At 49.2% G+C, this 22,259-nt stretch overlaps 1 protein-coding gene across 3 annotated transcripts in view; it reads left to right on the top strand.

The window, feature by feature from the left end:
• The window catches only part of SLC4A4 (solute carrier family 4 member 4), a 148,292-nt gene extending 127,693 nt beyond the window's left edge, over positions 1–20,599 (top strand). For all 3 annotated transcript variants that reach the window (XM_030947296.1, XM_030947294.1, XM_030947295.1), the window contains 12 exons: positions 797–867; positions 1,189–1,377; positions 2,380–2,493; positions 2,856–3,017; positions 4,779–4,957; positions 5,636–5,708; positions 9,124–9,192; positions 10,436–10,609; positions 12,493–12,654; positions 15,094–15,190; positions 17,024–17,103; positions 17,828–20,599. In XM_030947296.1, the coding sequence (XP_030803156.1) occupies positions 797–867; positions 1,189–1,377; positions 2,380–2,493; positions 2,856–3,017; positions 4,779–4,957; positions 5,636–5,708; positions 9,124–9,192; positions 10,436–10,609; positions 12,493–12,654; positions 15,094–15,190; positions 17,024–17,067 (1,334 nt within the window). In that variant the 3' untranslated portion in view covers positions 17,068–17,103; positions 17,828–20,599. The remainder of the gene's footprint in view (positions 1–796; positions 868–1,188; positions 1,378–2,379; positions 2,494–2,855; positions 3,018–4,778; positions 4,958–5,635; positions 5,709–9,123; positions 9,193–10,435; positions 10,610–12,492; positions 12,655–15,093; positions 15,191–17,023; positions 17,104–17,827) is intronic.
• The last annotated feature ends 1,660 nt before the right edge of the window (positions 20,600–22,259 follow it).

Below are 22,259 nucleotides of genomic sequence, written 5' to 3'. Positions count from 1 at the left end.
ACACAGGACCTTGGTGAGCAGAGTCTGGTTCTGCCTCTGCTGGAATGGCAGTGCCTTTTTGAAACTAGGACGATGGGAATGGTCAATGCCAAATTGGAAGTCTCCATTTCCCATTGAAGCACTTGTGGCTCTCCAGACCTCCAAGTGAAAAAAGTTTATTTATGCAAAACCTCAGTCATCCATGAGGAAAGGGGCCATGAGCCCATTTGCAAGAAGGATTGCACTTCTAAGTGAAATTTCAAATTCATGATTCCTAATGCTTCAGAAGCCACAGGGAATGCTGCTCCTTCTTTCAAAGAAATTATCCCCATCCTGTTGATTTCAATTTCTTGCTCTCTTTTTTCTTTATTTTAATTCAAAACTGTGTTTATGCTGGACACTGAATCACATTTGGCTTTTCTGGGTATCTTTGGCGTTGTGCTTGCATTTGAAATCAATCATTAGGAGTGCTGTGTGGATATTTAATTTAATCCAGAAATCATTAGGAAAATATTGGGAAGCTATGAAATATTATATTGTCTGTCTGGTTTTTTGTGGTTTTTTTTTACCATCAACTCAAAATATAATCCCAGTTGGTTTTGGGCTATGTTTCACTTAACCTTTTCTTTTTTTGTTTTGTGAGTGATTGATGATTGAGGCTTTTGAGTCTCTCTGAAACACTTGTGCCTCACTTTTCTGGAGCAAAGAGGTGGCAAACAGTTTGACAGAGACAAGAAATTATTTAATAATTGTCTCTCCTTCCCAAGTGTTTCCTGCATCCTGCTCACCATACTGCCTGTTTTCTTTTCTCTTGCAGTTAATAGCTCATTACTTAACAGGACAATGGTGCTGTCAGACTATGAGCTGGTCTCTCCCTCCTCTGAGCTGGTGAGTTCCCCTTGGGAAGGCAGGGATCACATGGCCTGCAGAGTCTTGTGGTGCCACTCTGCTGGCAAGCTCTGGACAGTGAGGAGAAAGAAGTGGAGCTTGCTGGATCACATACCTGTGTGGGGGAAGGAAGTTGAGGCACAGAGTAACAACCTCTTTTAGTCAAACACCAGGAGATCTCACCCAAACCGTTCTGTGCTTCTGTGATTTTAACTTCTGCATGCTGCCTCCCTGTTCCTCTCAGATACTCTGTCACCATTCCTGTCCCACCATGGGCCAGGTATCCACATCCTTATGGAAACATTCCCTTTTTTCCTGCAGGCCAACAGCACCATTGACTGGGCAGCTCTGACAGCCAAGGACTGCTTGAAGTATGGGGGTCAGCTTGTGGGAAACAACTGTGACTATGTCCCTGACATCACCCTCATGTCTTTCATCCTCTTCTTTGGCACTTACACCTGCTCCATGGCCCTGAAGAAATTCAAGACCAGTCGCTACTTTCCCACCACTGTAAGTATCTCCTGTCACCCCATCAGTCTTTGTGAGGGCACAGCTCAGCCTTCCTTTTGCAGCTGCTGTCCTGCACACAGGGAGGGATGCTCTGCAGGGAAACAGTTGGGATAAAAGTGCAGCTGGTTGTTGGATCTGGTTATCAGAGGGATGCCTGGGATTGCTCCCAGTGGATCTGGAGAGCACAGGTAAGGCAACAGAAGAGCCAAGAGGAGCTGTAACCTGCTTGGGTAACGTGTCAGGGGTCTTAAAGGTGCTGAAGGCAACATTCCAAGCTTTCAGGCACGTGTCAGGTGCATCTGCCTGTTTTGTCCCCTGGTGAGGCTCCCAGGCCAGGCGTGCGAGCCAAAGCTATTTCTCTCTGAGACTGCCCCATTTCTGGCATCCTGACACACAGGGATTTATCCTGCATGGATGTTTACTGTTCCACTGTGTTACAATTGAGCCTCTCTTATTTTTAATACAAAGGAAACAAATTCCATCCGGGCTGGAATGCAGCTCAATTTATCTGTAACCATGCAAACCCAGGAAACCTGGAAGGAGCAGCAGCTCTGGAGAGCTCACACAGTTCCAGGCTAGCCCAGCGCCTCCTGTCTGGTTAAATTCTGGGGTCTGATCACTGGCAGCTCTAAGCTGTTGCATTCCAGTGACTTCAGGAGAGGTGCAGTCTTAGGGATTTAGCTGGGAAGCCTGGTTTGTTTTCCTGTCTGCTTAGTTTGACTTATTATTGAACAGCAAACAGTGTAATCTCTGCCAGTCCTTCAGAGTATCTCATTTGTGGAAGTTTGTGCTGTTTCTGTGCCTCCATTTAGGCTTTCAGAGCACACAGTAAAGTACCAAGGCATGTGTGGCAAATGACACTGGACATGATGGTGGCCATATTTGTGGGGGAAGAAGTGATGAGCTTGTCCTGCCAGGGTTTGCCATGTGGACACTAAAGCATGGGTGAAATGCTGTTCTGTGGTGCTAACTCCTGTGGTTCTGGTACCATGTCTCTTTCAGGCCCGGAAGCTCATCAGTGACTTTGCCATTATCCTGTCCATTTTGATCTTCTGTGGAATTGATGCCCTGGTTGGTGTGGACACACCAAAACTAATTGTGCCAAGCGAATTCAAGGTATGTTGTTGTCAGCTTGTTTGCTGGCTTTTGGAAGAGGTTCCTTTTCCCTTGCACCTGCCCTGTATGGAGTGACTTGCCCTCAGAATGGGAATGTAGTCAGCAGTCTGGAAAGGGCCTGTTTACTCAGAGGGTTAGGGTTAGGAGGCTTTTTGTTAGCATCATTTTAATTGGCTGGTTTATCTCCCAGATGCTGCCTCCATACTTGGAGCCTTTGACTGGTGTTAGTGGATAGGATGAAATTGCCACAAACCTGAAGTGTCTCCCTGGAGCTCCATTGCTGGAAGCAGACCTGGCTTTGGGATGCCATCACCCCTGTACTGTGCCTCTAACACAAGCTTTCTTTTCCTTGCCCTTCAAAGCCAACCAGTCCTGAGAGGGGTTGGTTTATCCCACCTTTTGGAGGGAACCCGTGGTGGGTGTACCTGGCAGCAGCCATCCCTGCCCTGCTGGTGACCATCCTCATCTTCATGGACCAGCAGATCACCGCCGTCATCGTCAACAGGAAGGAGCACAAGCTCAAGGTGGGTGTGCCTTGTGCCTGGAGCATGGGCAAGGGGCTTTTCCTCCTGCCACCTTCCTCCCCATGGACACGAGCCTATTCCCTGGCACTGGCTGCTGTTTCTAAGCAGGAAAAGTGGCTTTGTGGCCAAAGCTGCACGGTGCTGTCAAATACCAGCAATAAGCTGGAGAGATTTGGGACATACCAAGGGCATAGCCTCAGTTGGATGTTATTTAAAGAAGAGCTGATATGTAACAGCCTAAAATGTAGTCTTGTTTTTAAAACAAACTTTCCAGACCAGTGATATGCAGTTTTTCATGCCTGTAGGGTTTTTTCTGTTCCCCTGCATGATCAGTTCTATTGAAAAATATTAAATTCCTGTGAAAGAAGATTGTCTCTTCCTGCTCACAGGGCATGTTTCAAGTGGTCTGACCTGTGGGAGTAATGGCTCCCTCAAAACACAGGCAATGGTGGGTCATTATTTAGATACCTGCTTTATCAGTTATCAGGAGAGCTGTTGGAAATGGGAAGGGAGCTTCTGCTTGGAAAAGAGGAGGATGTTTCAATTCATGTGGTCACTGTAAACATTAGACAAGTAATGTGTAATTTAAGACCATCCTGAGCCCAACCTGGAGGAGAGAGTTGAAGTACCAGGGAATGGGAAAGGCTTCTTATGCACAGTGATGACTGCTGGCTGATGGTTTAAAAAACCCCTCAGAACATCCTTGTTTGCTACCTGGATCTGAGCAGATAAACTCAATATTGGGCCTTCATGTTTCTCAGAGATGGCTAAACAGTTTTAGGTCTGTCTCTTGCACCTAACCAAGCAGACATAGCATTTTCTTCAACACTGTAAGAAAATATTCACTGTTCTTCCCTCATGAGGAAGAGGCCCCTCATCTCTGCAGCTTATGAACCACTGAATGTGGTTTTGCTGTCAGCACTGGCTGTACTTCTTTAGTAGCAAAGTTATAAACACTTCAGTACTCCAAAGTACTGTTTGATGTAAAAAATGTATTCCCTGCTTCCTTTGTTTATGGTGTGAATATGGTATTTTGTGGAATTGAGGGTTCACAAGCCCCATCTTGTTGTTCCACACCAAAAAACACTTCTATACACAAGATCTGCTGTAGGAAAAAGGTGTTTTTTTCTGCTCATCCCTTGCTGAAGTGTTGGCAGGGTATTGCTGGGTGCCCATCCCGGTGCCACCAGCCAGCCAAGGTAAGCAGTGCACGTGTCAGGAAAACAGTGAGGACTATTCAAGAGAAGCTGGATTGCCCTCCCTCCTGGGTCATCCTAGGCCTGGATCATTTGTTTTTTCCAATAAAATCAAGCTGAATGGGATTTTAAAAAGGTTAATCTGTTTTAAAATAGCAAACCTTAGAGGTTTGTCCGCTGTTTTTCTGAAGATCCCTTTTCTTGGTGGCTCTTTTGTTTCTTCTCTTGGCACTTGTAACTGCTGGAATTCCTGCTTTATTTCATTACAGGATTTTGAAAATAGAGGATCAGAGGTGTTTGAAAAGGAGTCAAGAACAAGGGCAGCTTTCTCCTTTGGGTAGGGAATGAGGCTTCAGCTGTTCCTGTTGCACTCCTGAAGGAGCATGAGGTTGTGTCCCGAGGGAGATGCTTCCTTATGCTGTTCACAGGATCCGATGTATTTCTGGTGTTTGGCTCTGTTGGCCAGGATGCTGCAGAAGGAAATGCTGCCTGTCCAGTGTGCCTCTGCCCTGCTCCAGAGGCATTTGGAATAATTAAGCTGAAGGTTGTTTGTCTCCCTCCACAGAAAGGTGCTGGATATCATCTGGATTTGTTCTGGGTGGCCATTCTGATGATTGTCTGCTCCTTTATGGGGCTGCCCTGGTACGTGGCTGCTACTGTGATCTCCATCGCTCACATTGACAGCCTGAAGATGGAGACGGAGACTTCAGCCCCTGGAGAGCAGCCCAAGTTTTTGGGAGTGAGGTATGTCCCACCAGGAAGTCTCAATTACCTTGTTTGCCTGCAAAATCCTTTTGCACAAAGAATTTGTGCTGCCTTCTCCCTATTTCCAAAGCCAGGTCCTTGGGCGAGCCCCCTTGTGGCTCCTCCAAAGTTTACTTGGCCACAGCAGATGCAGTGTTCCTGTGTTAAAGGAAATAAATTTCCTGCAGGCTTCTCTATCCAAGGAAAAGAAGCAAAATCCTTAGCAAATGTAATGGTCAAACATACAAACCTATCATACCTAGTGCAAGCAGCTTTACTTAATGAAGCACCTTTTTCATGTGTTTGGGTGCCTTAATTAAGTGGTCTGAAGTGCTTCCAGTGGGATTACTCCTGGAAATTAGGCGGGGGGGAGAAATTAAGTTATTTAGTGGAGGGAAAATTAATTCCCCCCTCTCTGGGAAATTAGTTATTTAGGTAACTAGATGGAAATTTTATGGCCTTGCTTTCAGCATTCTGAAATATTACTGGCTGAGGTGTTTTTGGGTGTGGAGGGCCAATGGTGGAACAAAACTGTCTGAGGTCTAAAACAGAGGTCTGGCTCGGGATCCAGCCATCTGCCTGAGGCCGTTGGATGAAAAATGTGGCTGCAGAAATGAGTTTTGGGGATTCCTGTTGGTGTTCAGGACTTGGGGTCCTGACTCAGTGATGTTGTTTCAGGGAGCAGAGAGTCACTGGTGTGATCGTTTTCATCCTGACCGGGGTGTCTGTCTTCATGGCTCCCATCCTGAAGGTAAGGACTGTTCACCGTTCTTTGAAGGCTTAAATCCAAACCTTTCAGAAGGAAACACCAACATGGTTGTAGTGTGCTAGAACAGTCACCAAGTTCAGGGCTGCAGTTCTTGGGCACTGTGATCTTTTTCATTTTAAGGTTATTTCTCCATGTTTGCATAAAGTTAAGCTCCCTTTTCTTTTATGATTTCTTTTTATGATTTCTTTTATACCTCCACTCTTTGTTTTATGGAAAACATATTCTGGATAAAGCTCAGAGTATGGAAAACATGTTTCTGGTCGAAGCAGTGCAATTAAATGGCATTTCTTAGTCTTCTGAACTGTTTTTTTTCCTGTAAGTTTAGCCAAGGCTCTGGATAGATATGCTGCTGATGGACCATTTCATTTAGGTAGGTTGCTGTTTTCCAAGACCAGAGATTTGGTGCATGTAGCCATGGAGAAATGTATCCTTAGTGGATCATCAGATTGTAGAAGGAAACTGGAGAACCTGTCTTGTGGAGGATGCTGCCTTCTCTGGGGATAGTGATGGAAGTGGCGCCAAGCATGGGACATACTGTCCCACAGGAGGTGTCAGCTGCAGGAGCCCTTATCCATGGATCCATAGGCCTATGGTAGGAGCAGAAGATGTCAGAGCAGCAGCACTGTGCATTGTAACCACGGCGCCGAGCAGATGGGTGTCTGGAAGAGCGTTTGTGGAGGCTGCACAGGAGATTTTGGAGACTGCAGGGCCAGTGAGGCACGTGTGATGTGAGCCTGAGGGGAGGAGGCAGGCAGGGAACAGTGACTCTGCCTGTGGAGGGAGTGGAGACAGTGGCTTTCCATGCCACTGTGTTCCTGTTCTTAATTTCTAAGGCTGTTTGTACAGCTCAAATTTTGGTGTCTCAGGTAACAGTTTCCACCTCCACACAAACAGGCATTTCCATGCCTTTAATTTAATGCCTGATTGTGATAATCCTGTTTTTTAGTTTATGTGACCTTTCCCTACAAGATCCCTCTTCCTCTATCCCACTGGGGTCTGTTTTTCCCCTGTTATTGCTTCAGTCATTTATTATTTGTCTGTGCTTCCCCTAAGACAATGTGTGGGGAAGATCCTCGCTGGAGGACGCCTGAGGATAAGTCAGCATGCTGCTGGCCCACGTGCCAGCGGGAAGGACCTGGCAGGATTTCAGGACCTTTAGCAAATTCCAGTGGCAGGGTCCTGCTGGAGAGAGCTGCACTGCTAAATGCATTGCAGAACATTTCAGTCTTCTCCTGCCAGCGGCAAATTGAACGCTGACAATCCCAAATTTAATAAACCAGGCAATCCACAGAATAATCCCAGCTTTGTTTGCTGAGGGCTTTGCGGTGGTTGTGCTGGTTTTGGATGGTGGTGGTGTTTCTGCTCAGCGCAGGCAGATCTCCACAGAGACATCCTTGGCCCTGCTGGGAGGGTGACAGGCACTTTCCTATAAATACAGTTTTAGTCCTGTTGGCCTGCAGCAGCTTTGTTTTGGTGCCAAAGCCAGCATCCCTATCGTTAGGGAATGCTTTGCCAAGAGAAAGTCTTCCAAAATGACAGCACCACTTGCTGCTCTGCAGGCTCAGGTACTGAGGTTTCACCTCAGGATGATGTACAGGATTAATCATCATGGAATGCTGAAATTTTTCTTACTTTAAAAAAACTCCCATGGAAATAAATAGAAGGGCAGGAGAGGAGAGCAGTGAAAATGAGCTGGCAAGCTCAACTCTTGCTTACTGTATTGTGTTGTGTGTCATCCCTAAGATCCAGTGAGGGCTTTGAATCCCATGGTCACCCACATATTTGTGAAGCCCCTGCTGGGTCCCTGTCCCTCTCACAGCAGAGCTGTTGGCAGAGCCCAGAAAAAGCTGCAGGAAAAGCTTTTACCTTCAGATGGGAAACAGCAGTGTGGCTCACTCGAGGGAGCAAATAAACCCAAGAGAAGGATGAGGTAGCAGTTCAGAAGCTCGCAGGAGGGGACAGGCAGTGAGACTCAGGAAGGAAGGAGAAATGCAGGCAGGGAGGCTCTGGATAGCATATGGCTGGCTGACTTTGGTGCTCATGTGGCCCCAGGGAAATGCCTGCTGGAAGCAATGAGCAAGGTGGTGGGGAATATGCTAAAACACTGGATAGCTGCCGTCTGCCTCTCTAATGAGCTCAGTGCAGGGGTTGGAAGGGGAGGATTCCCAGCACAGGACTGCTCGGAGCAGTGGGTGCCATGGCCTGGCTGTGGCTGCCTTTCAGTGGCAGTTCCCTGGCACTGCACTAGGAACTACCCTTTGGAGCTCATTCCATCCTCCCTGAGCACCAGTAAATCCCACAGAGGCTAGTACTCAGTTCCTGCCTGTGGTTTGTTCCAGGCATCCCTGTTCCTGTCATGCCAGGCAGGCTGCCCACCCCTCTGGTGAGGGACAGAGACTCATTCCAGGCAGCCTGTCTGCTGCTCCCCTGCACCTTCCTCACTCCCAAAGGGAGATGTGCCCCATGTGGAGGTATGGGGCAGCACTTAGCACTTTGAGGGAGCAGAAAGTGATGTTTGAAAGAGCACATCCTGGCAACAAAGAAAGGAAGTCAGTCCTGTATTTGGGAGTAATTCTGGATTAATGTGTGTGAGAGATGGAGCAGGGAGAGATTGGGCTGGCACGACTGTTGTTGCTCAGGTGGGACTCCAAAGAACATCCTTTCTGCATGGATTTGCATGGCTTACTGAGCTGGACTGGACATGGAATCACAGGATTGTTTCAATTGGAAAAGCTCTCTAAGATCACCCAGTTCCACCAGCACTGCCAAAGTCACCACTAAACCATGTCCCCAAGTGCTGCCTTTAAATTCCTCCAGAGATGGCAACTCCAGCACTGCCCTGGAAACCCTGTGCCAGGGCTTGACAACCCTTTCTGTGAATGTGTTTTCCTAATATCCTATCTAAACCTCCCCTGGCACAACTTGAGTTACCTGGGAAAACAGGGTGTACCACAAGCTACAGGATTGTTCTGCCTTTCCTTCTTCTCTGCCTTCTGTTTCTAGTCACACCACAAATCAGAGGTGAAAGGCAGTTGGAAGCTCGCTGGAACACATTTGCCCACCTGTTCCTTGACTTGCTGAGTGACTGGAATCATCCCCTCTGGACGAGATGTCCAAGTCCTGGTGAAGTGGGAGAGTGTGATTGCACAAATGTCCTTGTGTCTCTCAGAACACAGCAGGAGGATCTATTGTTTATTCAGCTTCATTTTATGAATTACTTATTTACATATTGTTTCTTCAGCTTTATTACTTCCATGGCTTCATTCCTCTCTGTCATCCCCCCATGGGTACCGTTTGGATGGCTGACAGGCTGGGAATGTTGTCCCACCACGTGTTAATGGTGTGTGGTGTACAGGAAGGTTCTCACCTGGGCTCTCCTGCTCTTCTTGTCCCACAGTTCATTCCCATGCCCGTGCTCTATGGCGTCTTCCTCTACATGGGAGTTGCATCCCTCAACGGCGTGCAGGTGAGTCATCAGCCAGCACAGGGCTTCTTCCACAGCCCTCCAGCTTTACCCTTCTCCTTCACTGCCTCCTCCTCCTTCCCAAGAAGCCCATGAAGGGTGGCAGCTGCTGGCAAACTTAGCTACAAGCCCGGGTGTCCTGAGATGGCAGACCAAGGGACAGTGGCCAGGTGGGCGCTGGCAGGGCCAGGGGTGCTTTGTGAAGACCTGGGTCCATCTGTGGCAACCAGGATGGGGCTTGGGGCGGCCTGGTCTGGTGGAAGGTGTCCTTGCCCATGGCAGGGGGATGGAACAAGAGGATCCCCTTAGGATGCCCTCCAACCCAAACCATTCCAGGATTCTACAGGCTTCTGCCCCAGCTCAGGCTCACTCCCAGGGTAGTTTGGGTCCTGTGCCACAGACTGAAGGCAAGGAAGGAGGATGATTTATGGCAGCGGAGTTGTTCCTCAATGCTAAGGAGCAGGGACATTGTTCTCCAGGGAGGGGAAGCCACTCCCCTCTCTTTGTCGTTGAGGAAATCTTACATAAGGAGCCACTCTCATGCCCAGTGCCTGTAGCTGGCCCAAGGAGGCTGGAAGTGGTTTTGTTGCTTTCTGGCACCCTGTTAATTGAGGCCTTTCTTTTTCGTGCCGGCTCGTGCCCTGAGGGGAAGAGACTGCCTGTTCTGTGAGCCCCAGAATTCCCTCAGGCGTTCTGTAAAACAGCTCCAGCTTCCATTCAGTGCTGCGGTTCCGGTTCCGTCTGGTCCCGCCAGTGGGCAGTGAGCCCGCGCTCCAGCAGGGGACAACTAGGGGATTGTCCTGCTGCCCCGGGGCCGGCTCTCCTGGAGGGGATTTCCCCTGCTCCCGACCCAGGTGGTGGGGGGGCTGGGATCAACAGTGTTTTGTACTCACTGAGAAATCCCCATTTTGGTTTAACTCCAAGTCCATCCGGTCCAGCACAGGGCACAGGAACACTGCTGGGAAAGCTGCCTGTCTTCCTCGCTCTTTGGTGAGGTGCTGTGCTGTTTTCTGGCAAAGCAGTGTCTGCCCTTGCCTCTGTTGACCTCTGCTCCTGATTTATTTTGGGAAAACAAAAGCACTGCTCCTAAAGGCTAAATATCTTTCCTTGGCAGGAGCAGGCAAGGGGAGGACAGCAAAAATTCCCCAGAGTGTGATGCTGACCCTGGTTTGGGCATTCATCTTGTTTTCTCTCTTTTTTGTGCATCCTGGGTTTCACTTCAACATCTCTTCCTTTTCATTTCCAGTTCATGGATCGGCTGAAGCTGCTCTTGATGCCTCTAAAACACCAGCCTGACTTCATCTACCTGCGCCACGTACCGCTGCGCAGGGTGCACCTCTTCACCTTCCTGCAGGTGGTGTGCCTGGCCCTCCTCTGGATCCTCAAATCCACCGTGGCTGCTATCATATTCCCTGTCATGGTACGTGTTGCTGTCCTTCCCAGCCCTCCCTTTCCCCACAGCCTGCTCCTTTCCCCCTTGTACACTCCTGTACAAGTGTAAATCCAGCCTCTCCCTGGCGAGTCTGTGCCTCACAGCTCCACTCGTGGCACTCAGGGGGCTCAGTGTGGCTGTGGCTGCCTTTCCATTAATCCTCTGGAGGAAAATGAGCCTGGAAAGTTAATTTTTTCCCAGGAAGGTGTAGTTAGTGTTGACCAGTCCTGGCTGCCAAGGTTAGATTTGCTGTGGTTTCTCCTTGAGCTGCATGAACCAAGGAGAGGTGCAGAGTTTTTCTGGCCTAGCCCACACTAGCTACCAGATGCAAAATGTCTCCCTGGCTTTTAAATAGCACAAATTGACAGAACCAAGAAGGAGGCTCAGTGCTAAGAGAGGTGCCAAAGGGAGGGAAAGGGAATGTCTCTTTTCCTTGTACTCCAGTAAAAAGACACTAATGTTGTTTACCATCTATGGGTGACTATTCATATTATTACTGGAGTTATAGACACAGCTAGGCAGTCTGGCTTGGAGACAGGTCTGACTTGTGCAAAAGGCAAAGTTTTATCAAAGTCCTGAATAACTTCTTGGTCCCAGGTCACCTAATTTCAGGTTTATGGACATGTAAAATCTGAATTGTGGGGGCTGGTAGGAGCTGCAGTGCTTATTTAAGGGAGAGAGAGAGGGAGGGCAGAACCCAGGTGAAGAACAAGATGGTGAAATGAGAAAAGATAATGCCAGTTAAAAAAAATCCTCCAAATGTTCCGGCTGAGACACATGCTCCTGTGAAAGATGTTCAAAATCAGTAATTCCCACTGATGTGGCATTCCATCACAACTCCATGGCTCTGTTGCACTGATGTTGGGAGCTGAATCTAAAATCTCTTTGCCCATGTTAGAACCTGATTGCAACCCAAGGCTGACCAAATTTGTTAGAATGGTGCAGACTCAAGGAAGGCACAGCCACAGCTTTGATGGAGCTGGATATGATGGCAAAAGCTCAATTTTCTGCATTCATGAGCAAAAAAGCACAAACTTCAGTTTGTGAGGATTCAGCCAGTGGCTGAGGAAAGGCATATTCAGCACAGTAATCCACAGTGGGGTGGTCACAGTGTCTGTGTGGTATCTTTCCCCCCTGAGTAATTCCTCACGTCCGTATTCGCGCCTCAGGTTACGCAAGTCAGAGCCTGAGATCTTCTCCTGGGAATTGTTTGTGCTGTGCATCAGGATGGCCTGGCACAAAGCTGGCCTTAAAGGCAGCTTCTTGGGAATAGGTTACAGCTCCCAGCCTATTGCTGTACCCACTGCAAAGCCTGTGTGGGATCTCAGTGGCCTCTGCTGGGGCTGTCAGACCCAGTGTCCATGTAAGCACCCATTTCAGACATGTCCCTTCCTTCTTTCCCAGTGCTTCTGTTGCAGTCTTGCACAGAACAAGCTTTTACTCCAGTTTCCTGCTGCCACAATCCCAGTAAACTTTATTCTGCAAACTCTGGGGGTGTGGATTGGCCCTTGTCTGATTTCTTAAGAGTTCAACTGGGCAAGTGGTGAGAAATAAGTCAAGGTTTTATTACTCGGGATGTCCTGTGAACCTGCCTCCAAAAGTAAATGCAAGTGCTCATTTTTTTGCTCTTTATTTCCTAATATAGGAGTATTATATACAGGAGTATCCACTGCTTCTGATTTTTTCTGACATGAGGCAGTCACAGCACAACCACTTAAGCTGACAGAGATGTCCCGGGTGTTCACCACCTTCTTTGTATGATCATTTACAGCCAGAATTCAAGAGTGTGGGCTTAGAAGCAGAACTGATAGGAATGCAGTGTGCCAAGTGAAAGGTAAAATGTGACTGGGAATCCCTCTCTGCCTTTGCAGATCTTGGCCCTGGTGGCAGTCAGAAAAGCCATGGACTACCTCTTTTCCCAGCATGACTTAAGCTTTCTTGACGACGTCATTCCAGAAAAGGACAAGAAGAAGAAAGAGGATGAGAAGAAGAAGAAAAAGAAGAAGGGCAGTATGGACAGTGACAATGATGATGTAAGGAGCTTCCTGCTCTCGTCACATTGCTCCTCCCTAGGTAGCTAACCCCCTGCACATTCCATGCCCTGCCCAGTGCTGAGGCTGGACATTTGCCAGCCACTTGAGCTGACAGCTCGGTCTGCCACTGCTGCAGCTAATGGGTCCCAAAGAAAACTTAATTCCTACACTGCCTTCCCTTTTCCAGCCTGTGGTGGGTGGTTTGTGCATTGCTAGGGGTGAGGTCACACTTTCCAAGAGCACCAGGTACCTGCTGAGATGTCATGGCCCTTGCTAGAATGCCTCTCATCACCCCGCCTCCTCCAGCTTCCCTCCTACGCCTTTCTCCCCTTCGTTGTCTCTTACATTTTAGGAGGAGAATGCTTTTCACCAGCAGCTCTGGTCCTACTGGTTTTCTTTTTTATTTTTCAAGTATTTTTGTAATGGCTCTCTTGGAAAGCACAAAATAGGTGTGATTTGTCATATTGCAGGAAAAGCTGCTTGGTGTTGGTAAAACTCATCATCTCCATGTTTCCTGAGCATCCATGCCCTCTACAGTGCACTCTGGTCCTACCTCAGGTGGCAGCATGCCCTAAATAGTGAGAAGTGACCTGGCTAGGCCAGACTCATGTGCCTTTGACTGTTCTCTTTCCTCCTGTATATATAATAAGAAGAAATGTAGTCTTGGTGCCTTTAAATGTTCTCCTGCTCAGGTCTAACTCAAATGCGTTATATTTATGTTGAAGTGCTAAACACACTCCTTGGTGAGTTCTAAGCATGGTGTCACTTCTTCTGCTCATGTCCATGAAGAAGGGCCTTTCCTGGGCTGTAGGGAGAGGTAAGGTCACCTGAAGCTGGGAAAGAATCCCCTTTTAGCACAGCAAGAAAAACAGCTGGGAGGACTGGCTTTTAGTTGAGACAGCAAGCTGCCCTGTCCCATCATTGCTGCAGCTCCCAGGGTTTTCTTTAGCACCTTTGAGCAAACCCAGATGAGAGTAAAAGGGGCCCTGCTGAGGAATCAGCAAAGGTTTGGCTCCATCCCCTCCTCCTGACTGGTGTGAATCCAGCAGTGTATCCCCAGCCATGGCTTCCCTCTCTCCTGTCTGTTTTAAGGTATTTCCTCTCTTCCCAGGCTTTTCCTGAATTCCAGGTACAGTAATTAATCTAATGGTTAAGATATTTTATGCAAAATATTGTTCCTTAACTCTTGCTGGTTTTTTTCAGCACTTGCTTTTTCCAGCTTCCTGAACATACAGCACTGGGCATTACTGGTTGGATTATTTTCACCCTTTCCCTTCCAGAAATATCCACCCCCAGAGTCAGTCCTGTGGGATCTGGGGAGCAGTGCATGGATCTGAGTTAAGCCAAGGGAGTTGCTGGGTGGTGCTTGTGCTTTCTTTGAGTTCTGCTTGTCCCTCAGCCTCATAAAAATAGTCCTGAGGAAACATCATGAATTAAGGCACTGGATATCAGTTATGTTAAAAAATAAATTAAGAATAATAATCCAGGGAGAGCCAGTCTCTGGCCTCCTTAGTGTTTTCCTGCCCTGACTGGAAGGTCTCCTCCCTCTACCCTGGTGTTGTGGGTCTGGTTCTCTTCAGGAACAAAGATGTCCCAACATTTCTGGCAAATCCCACCTTCCTGCCTTTGCCAAGTTAGGCAGTAACAGCCTTTCCTTGGCTTTGAGGAGTTCCCTTTATTCTTAAAAAAGCCAAACAATTCCAAGCACTCCTGTTGAGCAGAATCAGGTGGGTGATAGAAGGCAGTGGGGGTGAAATCCTGCTGGTGCCTCAGCTCTGGGGGACCCCAGCTTTTCCCTGTGCCCCATCCTGAGCCAGTTGCTGTTTCTCTGGCTGGGCCAGGGTTACAGAATTCTTCCAAGGGCTCTGGAATTGGTGAACCAGAGGTGTAACTGAGACTGGGGTTGACTCCACTTGCATTAAAGAGGGAAAGGGGGAGCTGAGCCAGTCTGATGTAAGGAGCCTCTGCCATGTCATATCTGGGCCCTGTGGAGCAATTGGGAACAAGCAAGGGCTTTTACAAGAATCCCAGCAGGATGAAGGGTTTGGAGGAGCTTTTCCAACAGCCAGGGCCCTGCTGTGTCTGCCTACAAATGCATTTTCCATCTCTATTTCCTGCAGCTGACTCCAGGCAGAAGGGGATGGTGTCTTTTAAGACGATGGGGTGGGAGAGGAGGAGATGTATTACAATTTACAATCCCACAGGATGATTCTTTTCTGGTTTATTTTTGGAGTATGATGGTAATCAAGGGAAGTGGGATGCAGTGGGGAACCAGTGGAATCCATCAGGCAGCCAAGCTGGAGGATGCTTTTCTCTTTTCCCTTCTTTTCTTTTATCTGTTCCTACAGAACTGTGTGAAGGATAATTTTAATGTGTGGGAGACGATGAGGGAAAGAGCAGTGGGAATATTCTAAGACCTTTTGCACGTTTCTTTCACAGTCTGACTGCCCCTACTCAGAAAAAGTCCCAAGTATTAAAATACCAATGGACATCATGGAGCAGGAACCTTTCCTAAGTGATAGCAAACCTGCTGACAGTGAGTAGAACTAACTCTTGCATGCCTGCTTGACTCTCACTTGCACTACAAAAATATATCTGTGTCTATTTAGTGATTTTAAAATAATTTTTAATCGTTCCTTTTACTTCAGAAGTATTCTCTTGTTCTTTTTTTTCCCTCTCCTTTTTAATTTCCAGGCCCCTGCTTTATGACAGATTTTGCTTTTGTGAGCTTTTTTTTTTCTTTGCTGGTTACAAAATCAATGTTATTCCTTCTGGTGCCTCCAGTTTAAGTGCTTTTCTCCAGCTCCTGACAGGTCTCCTGGCCACCCACTCTCTCTTCCTCTCCTCTCCCTCTCCCCCTTGGTGTTAACCTGCTGATGGTGGCATTTTTTTTTTTTTCCACTGAGCCTTGTGTTCTGGATTTGCAGCACTGTCCTGTCACTGTTTGTTCCCTTAGGTGCCAAGCAGTTGCAAAAATCAGCATTTCACAGAGTAATTATTTATTTGTGTCATTAAGCTGCACAGGCAGAGATCAGTTGGCCATTAACATATTTCCCTTCTTAGGTGGTTTGTGCTCTTCTTTTAGGATTTCATTTCTGATGTTAATAGCTGTAATTGTTGAATTTAATCTTTATTTTCAGTCATTCCCACTTTACATTTTCCTCTTTTAAGTGAGGAATCACAGCTGACCTTGGTGGTTTTGCCTTTGGGATGACTTTGTAACATACTAAGGGTGTCAAATGCCCTTTTCCTCTGAGGTGGGAGGGGAGAAGTACAAACTAAATAAAATAGTGCTACTGCCTGGCTAGTGCTTCCTAGGAGCAGGATCTAACCCCTCAGATCTTTAGATCCTTAAATTATCCATGGGTCTTAGGAGCTGGGAGCCAGGTTCCTTTCCTTTTGGTAGCATATAGAGCCCTCAGGGAATGGTAAGCCTTACCCTGTGGCTTTTAGATACAGAGACACTCAGAGTTTGGGATATAAAATGAAACCATTGGAAAGGAAGCATTTTCTTGGCTATTTGGATATGCTCAATGTTTTGTTGATGTCAGCACATCATCCAAAATCAGCCACTGGCAACCTCATATCCTCCTCATTCCATGTATTTAGTGCATTCCTGATACTGAAAACAAACTGCATCCTAAATACTGTTACTCAGGATTTCAGGATCAGATGCCTTTTTTCCAACCTCTTAAGGGCTAAAATAGTTAAGGAAAAGTTAGTTGTGGCATCAGCCTGGTTCTTGGGATGCCCTTGGAGATGGAACAGATAAAATCAGCCATGGGCTGAACTGTAGTTGGTTTGTGTATTTGTACATTTTTATAATCCAGTATTTTATTTGCTGCTTTCTAATTAAAAGCAATGAAAAATAAAAATTAAAACATATCAGGCCCCTAGAATACCAAAAAAAAAAAAAAAAAGCTGGAATGCAGCACCACTGTGGGATTGTGCTTGAGTGTACCTGTGATCCGGGGCATATTCCTGGCAGTACCACTGACAGCAGCTTTCCTGCAGCAAGAGCAGGAACGGGACTGACATTCCCAGAGAACATGGCTCCCACAGGGTCAGCAGAGGGAAGCCACCCTGTGTCTCCCAAGGACTTGGGTGTGACAGAGGGGGTAACCAGGGGGGCAGGTCCCAGGGAAGTGTCAGGCCCCAAAGAGGGGGAACTCCTGGGGATGGGGCTGCTGGCACCCCAGGGTGTTACCTCAGAGGAGAGAAGGGAAGCAGAGCTTCCTCACCAAGCTGTAAATCCATCTGGCAGCTAGCAGGAAAAGAGCTTGGCCCATAGATTTGGGGGGGTTGAGGCAGGGCTGGAGGCACTGCACAGTGGGTGTGCAGCAGTGACACCCAGGCTTTCTTCCCCCAGGAGAAAAATCACCAACATTCCTTGAACGCCACACATCGTGCTGATACAATTCCCTTCCTTCAATCACACGCCATGCCAAGGTAAGCACCCCAAAATGCACCTCTGCCCCCCTCAGAACACTGCAAATTTCCTCCAGAGGACTCTTAAAACACTTGGAGAACATTCCCTGAACTGGGTTGCTGCCTCCCAAGGTGATCATGAACAAGTTGATTCCACAGTTACTCCAGCTCCTGGCCGTGCTGGGGATGGGGAGTGGAGAACCTGTGAGAGATCTGGCAGCTCTCCTGGCCTCCTGGCTGCTGCACTGAGAACAGGTTTGGGAGTCAGACCAGGAGAAAGATGTGGAGCTACTGGGGTAGCCCAGAGAGTTGTTGCCTAGGGGAAATAATCCATTTTTCCATATCTGTGGTGGAAAACAGAGTAAAGAATAATCTTAAACTGCAGCAAGTAATAATTGCTCAGAGTCCAGTCCCTTGGGGCCAGCTTGGGCCTCCCAGCAGCAGGACTGTGAATGTGGAGCAAGGCAAGTTTATTCCTCTGAAATGCCAAAGATGTGTCTGTGCTTACAGCTGTTAGACAGGCACTGAAATTCATCCCAGCAGCGATGCCTGGATTATTTCAGTGGCAGCTGAGGGGTGTTGTCACAGCCTGGGGTGGAGCACCAGGATGCCCTGGAAGTGTCCAAGCAGTGTTCAGAGCAGCTCATTCAGGTTATCTGTTGCGGGCCTTACCTGAAATCTGGTTGTGCATTCCCAAAGCCCAGCATTTGTGCTGCTCTGACCTTGTCTGTCTTCTTCTTTGCAGCCCTCCACGAACTCCAGTAAAAGTTGTGCCTCAAATTAGAATAGAACTTGAGCCTGAAGACAATGGTTATTTCTGGAGGAGCAAGGGAACAGAAACTACTTTGTAATTTGTCTGTCTGTCCGATCTTTTACCAATTCATTTTGTCACTAGCCAAATGTTGAGAAGCTCCCTGCTCCCAGCGGCGAAGGTAACGGAGCCCGCCCTGCCCCTCCCTGCCCACGCCCTCGGTGTTTCCTGGACTCCTCCTGCCTGGCTGCGGGGGCAGCAGCGCTCCGGGCCCGCTGAGCCCCGCGGGAACGCCGGGAGCCGCTGTCTGTCCGTCTGCAGAGCCCAGCTGACCTCCAGGCTCATTCCGTGTCTGCTCCCACTGCTGGAACGTGCTGCTAACCCTCGTGTAGGTAAAAGAGAAGGTACTTCACTCCCAGCACAGACAGACCATTGCCATCGCTGTAGCATGTTTGGAAACGTCCCTTTCCTATGCAATTTTTTTTAAAGAAACACTTTAATGGACTTAATCCATCAGGTACATGGAAGAGTGTTATTTTCCTAGATTATTTTGTTTAAATTATGGGGGCCTAACCTACGACTTGGTTTTTTTTTTTGACAATTTTTTTAACCTTTTTTTAATTACTGTAAAGAAAAATGAATTTTTTTCCTGCAGCAGGAAACATATAGTTATGAGTAGTTCTACCTCTTATTTCTAGATGCCAGGCTTTCTGTAAAAAATGTATTGTACCATACATAATGTGATTTTTACAAGAAACAAACCCATGACATCACACTGCAATCTCCAGGACGTGGCATAGGGCTGGATCAGTTCAATTAACACCTTGTGCTCCGAAGCATCTGTTTTTCTTAGGGTTAAGTTGTTCTTGGAGTTTTTTGTAATGAGTGATCCCTGCTGTGAAAGAGACTTAAATCTCTTGTGATCTTAGAAGAGCCTGAATGGACAGCTGCTGGTTCTATCCCTGTTGTTGATTTCTGACCTGGGATGGCTCTATGGTTTTCTTGGAACACCAGTGTGTGTGTGTGCAGTGAGAAGACCCGGGTGTGCCTCAGGCCCAGTGCACGAGGAGGAAGATGAAGGTGGCCTGCTGGGATGTTCATCCTGACACTCACATTCACAAACATCCTCCTGCATCCCAGCCCTGTGTTCCACCATCTGCAGAATTGACCCTGCACCTTGGCTGCTCTGCCCCACACCAGCAATGCAGCAAGACTCAGCAGGCCAGGCGTGGGCATCCCAGGATTTTGGGGTGCAACCAAGCAAGTGGACATCACATCAGGAGAGAAGTTTTCCTCTCTGCAACATGTTCATAACTGGTATGTGCATCTAAAGGCATCTTTGGGAAACTGGGCTTCACCAGGACGTGTGGAACATACGAAAAGCTTCGTCCAAAAATAAAAAACAGAACAAGAAGAAAAAGTACCCCAGCTCTCAAGGTGATTTCCCTGATGGAGACAATCCCATCACAGAGGATGGGCACATGCTGCCACTTGGTCCTTGTGAAACCAAAGTCTGGGTTGGTGAAGTCAAGTGGAATTTCTGATGGTGCTGAGACCTTAAATGCCAAATTTTAGCATCTGCTCCCACACAGGAGCCACCACCTCTGTACAGCCCCTGTTTGCCCTCGAGGGGTCTCCCCTTGAGTTTCCATGAAATCTGTGTTGGGTATCTCAGGAACCCAGCTGAAACCTGCTCTGAAAATGCTGGGGAAACTTGGGAAAGGCCTGAAGAGGAGCAGCTCTGGGGTGCCTCCTGCTGCTGGAGGACAGGTAACTTGGGAAGTGTGATGCCAGCTTTAGCCAATGCTCTCCATCCCTTGGTGGACACCAGTGCTGGCACCCAGTGGGGACACAGGCTGGAGCATGGCCTGTGGAGCACACAGGAGCTGCATGGGGGATTGCTGCACATCCTGCCCAGACCGTGCATGTGCAGCAATCCCACAGGAGAGGTGCCATCAGGTGGGTTGCAGGGGCTGTCCTGCTCGGTTCCATGGGCACAGCTTCCTGCTGCTGCTGCCTGGTGACCTGTCTCCCCAAAAATGAGGTCTTCTCTTCTGAACCGTGTTAAATACACTTGAAGTGTCCTGACTGCTGTTCTAGATCTTTCTCTCTCTGCGTTGTGTTTTTTTGTGTCGTGCTGAGGGCAGCGCTGCCGACAGGACAAAGGCTCTGCGTGAGAAGCGCCCCCCTCTGGCGGCAGGGAGGAGCTGCAGCGTGGCAGGAAAGGTTCTCTGCAGGCCTTTGAGAGTAACCAGAACGTCCTTTCCATCCAAATTAGGTGTTTTGTCGGAAAAGCGCTTCAGGGAATAAGTGTGAGACTGACCCAAAGCCCTCCAAGATCAGAGGCAGCCGTCAAAAATGACCTTCCCCCAGCAAATGCCAGGTCCCAGCCTGCGGGGAGCCGGCCTGCGCTGCCCCCTCCCGGGGCTGCTGCACCTTTGTATCTCTGTTGGAAGCGAGTTGCACTTTGAGATACTTTTATTCTTGTTCTTAATTCTCCTAAGTCCGTGCTTTCTTTGGAGGAGGGAACAAGGACTTAGGATGAAATGAAGTGGATCAGATTGTGGAAAAGGAAAAAAAGCAGAAAACATTTCAAACATATTAAAGTGATTTTTTTTTCCAGTAATATCAAAAAATGAAATTCCTTATAACATTATAGTATTTTACAGTTTTATGAAGCTTTCTATTGTGACTTTTATGGAATCAAAAGATGAAGATGATGAGATATTTTAGCATTTATATTTTTCAAAATTAAATAAATGTATACTGAAAATAAAGTAACTTTATGCATTTATGGGAGAGTTCATGTCTGTTTTCCCTCATTATGTGCCAAGTCTTGTCTGATGGAACCGAGATCTCCGAATCAGTTTGATGATAAAAGGGGGTCCCTGACACCCTAGTGTTGGACACACTGAAGCAGATTTTGGGATACTTCGGGGAGCGGTTGGATGTGGAGAGTGGCCAGAAAGTCTGGGTCTGCTGGGCCCCCACTGGCCACTGCCCTCCGGGCCCCTGCATCCCTGCTTGCCCCCGGGGCTTCCCCAGCTCTGAGCTCAGCTCGGGCCATTGCACAGGGCAACACTTGGAGGTGAAGGCACCTCGGGGGAGGGCTGGGCTGCGGCTCCTTTGGGATTCCCTCGGATTGCACCCCGGAGGGAACTGAGGACCATCTCCTCAATCACCAAACCAAGGGGAGAAGGAAGGGTCAGGAGCTGACCGGGATCAATCTTAGGGGTCTTTTCCAATCCAAATGGTTTTATTTTGGGATTGTAACCTGCACAAAGGCAGTACCACTCACCTGGTGGCATGGAGAGCCACCTCCTTGCCACTCAGCTCCTTGTTGGTCAGCTCTGGTGCCTCTGGAAGCTTTGGAGCAAGTACTGGGCAGAGTGGGCAGCTCTCTGGGTACCGGGTACATAGATGCGCCCAGCGGTCGGACAGGTCTCATCTATTTTAAGAAGCAGGCAATGGGCATGGGAAAAATGCAGCAGCTGGACACCAAGGAGAGGAAGGTCCCGGCCGCGGCTCCTCCCGCTCACGGCCATCCAGCCCCGCTGGTTCCACAGGGGCGCGACGGGCGAGAGCCCCACGGGGCTGCGGCCCCGGTGAAGGGAGGTAGAGCCGGGCGACGCTCTGCCCCGGCGGCGCAGTGCTCTCGGGGGGGCGGAGCCCCGGGGCTGGCCCTATCGGGGGCTTAGCGAGGGGACCGCGCCGTGCACGGGATGCTGCGGCGGGGCTGCGACGGCGGCCATGGGTACGGGGGCCGAGCACTGCTGGGCTCTGCCGGGGGTTCCCGGGCGGTGCGGCCTCTCCCCTGTCGGGAGGATGGAGGCGGCACCGGGCCCGGGATCGGTTTCGGGCCCGGGATGGCCGCGGGCACGGGGCGCTGCCGGGTGCGGGATCGCGGCCGTTCCCCGGTGCGGGATCGCGGAGCCGCCGTGTGGGGCCGGGACCCCGCAGGGCGCCCTCTGGCGGACACGGAGCGCGGTGCGAGCGCGGCGCCCCCGCGTGGTCACGGGACAGCGGAGCGGGGGGCGGGGCCGGCACAGGTGTGAAGAGCGGGGCCGGACGGCATAGGGGGCGGGGCCTGAAAGAACAGGGGGCGGGGGCAGAGGCGGGTGAGGGCGGCACAGGGGGCGGCACCAGCTCAGGTGTGCTGGGCGGGCGTGGCTCAGGTGCGCGGGGCCCCAGGGCGGCTGCGCGGGGCGGGGCCGAGGTGATTTAGACCCCGGAAATCAGCTCGGCCGCCATTTGCTCACTCAGAGCACGGTGCGGACGGGAGCTCCCTGTGCGGGCTCTGCAGGTAAGGCGCGGAGGCTTCGGCCTCCCCTCCTGTCCCTCTCTCTACCCCTCCTTCCTTCTCCGCGTATTCCCTTTCTTTCTCCCCCTTCCCTCTCCCCCTGAAACGCTCCTTTCCTCTCCTCCC

This window comes from Camarhynchus parvulus, chromosome 4 (genome assembly GCF_901933205.1).
Source record: "Camarhynchus parvulus chromosome 4, STF_HiC, whole genome shotgun sequence".
Classification (NCBI taxonomy): domain Eukaryota; kingdom Metazoa; phylum Chordata; class Aves; order Passeriformes; family Thraupidae; genus Camarhynchus; species Camarhynchus parvulus.
This window is presented reverse-complemented; position numbering and strand designations above follow the sequence as displayed.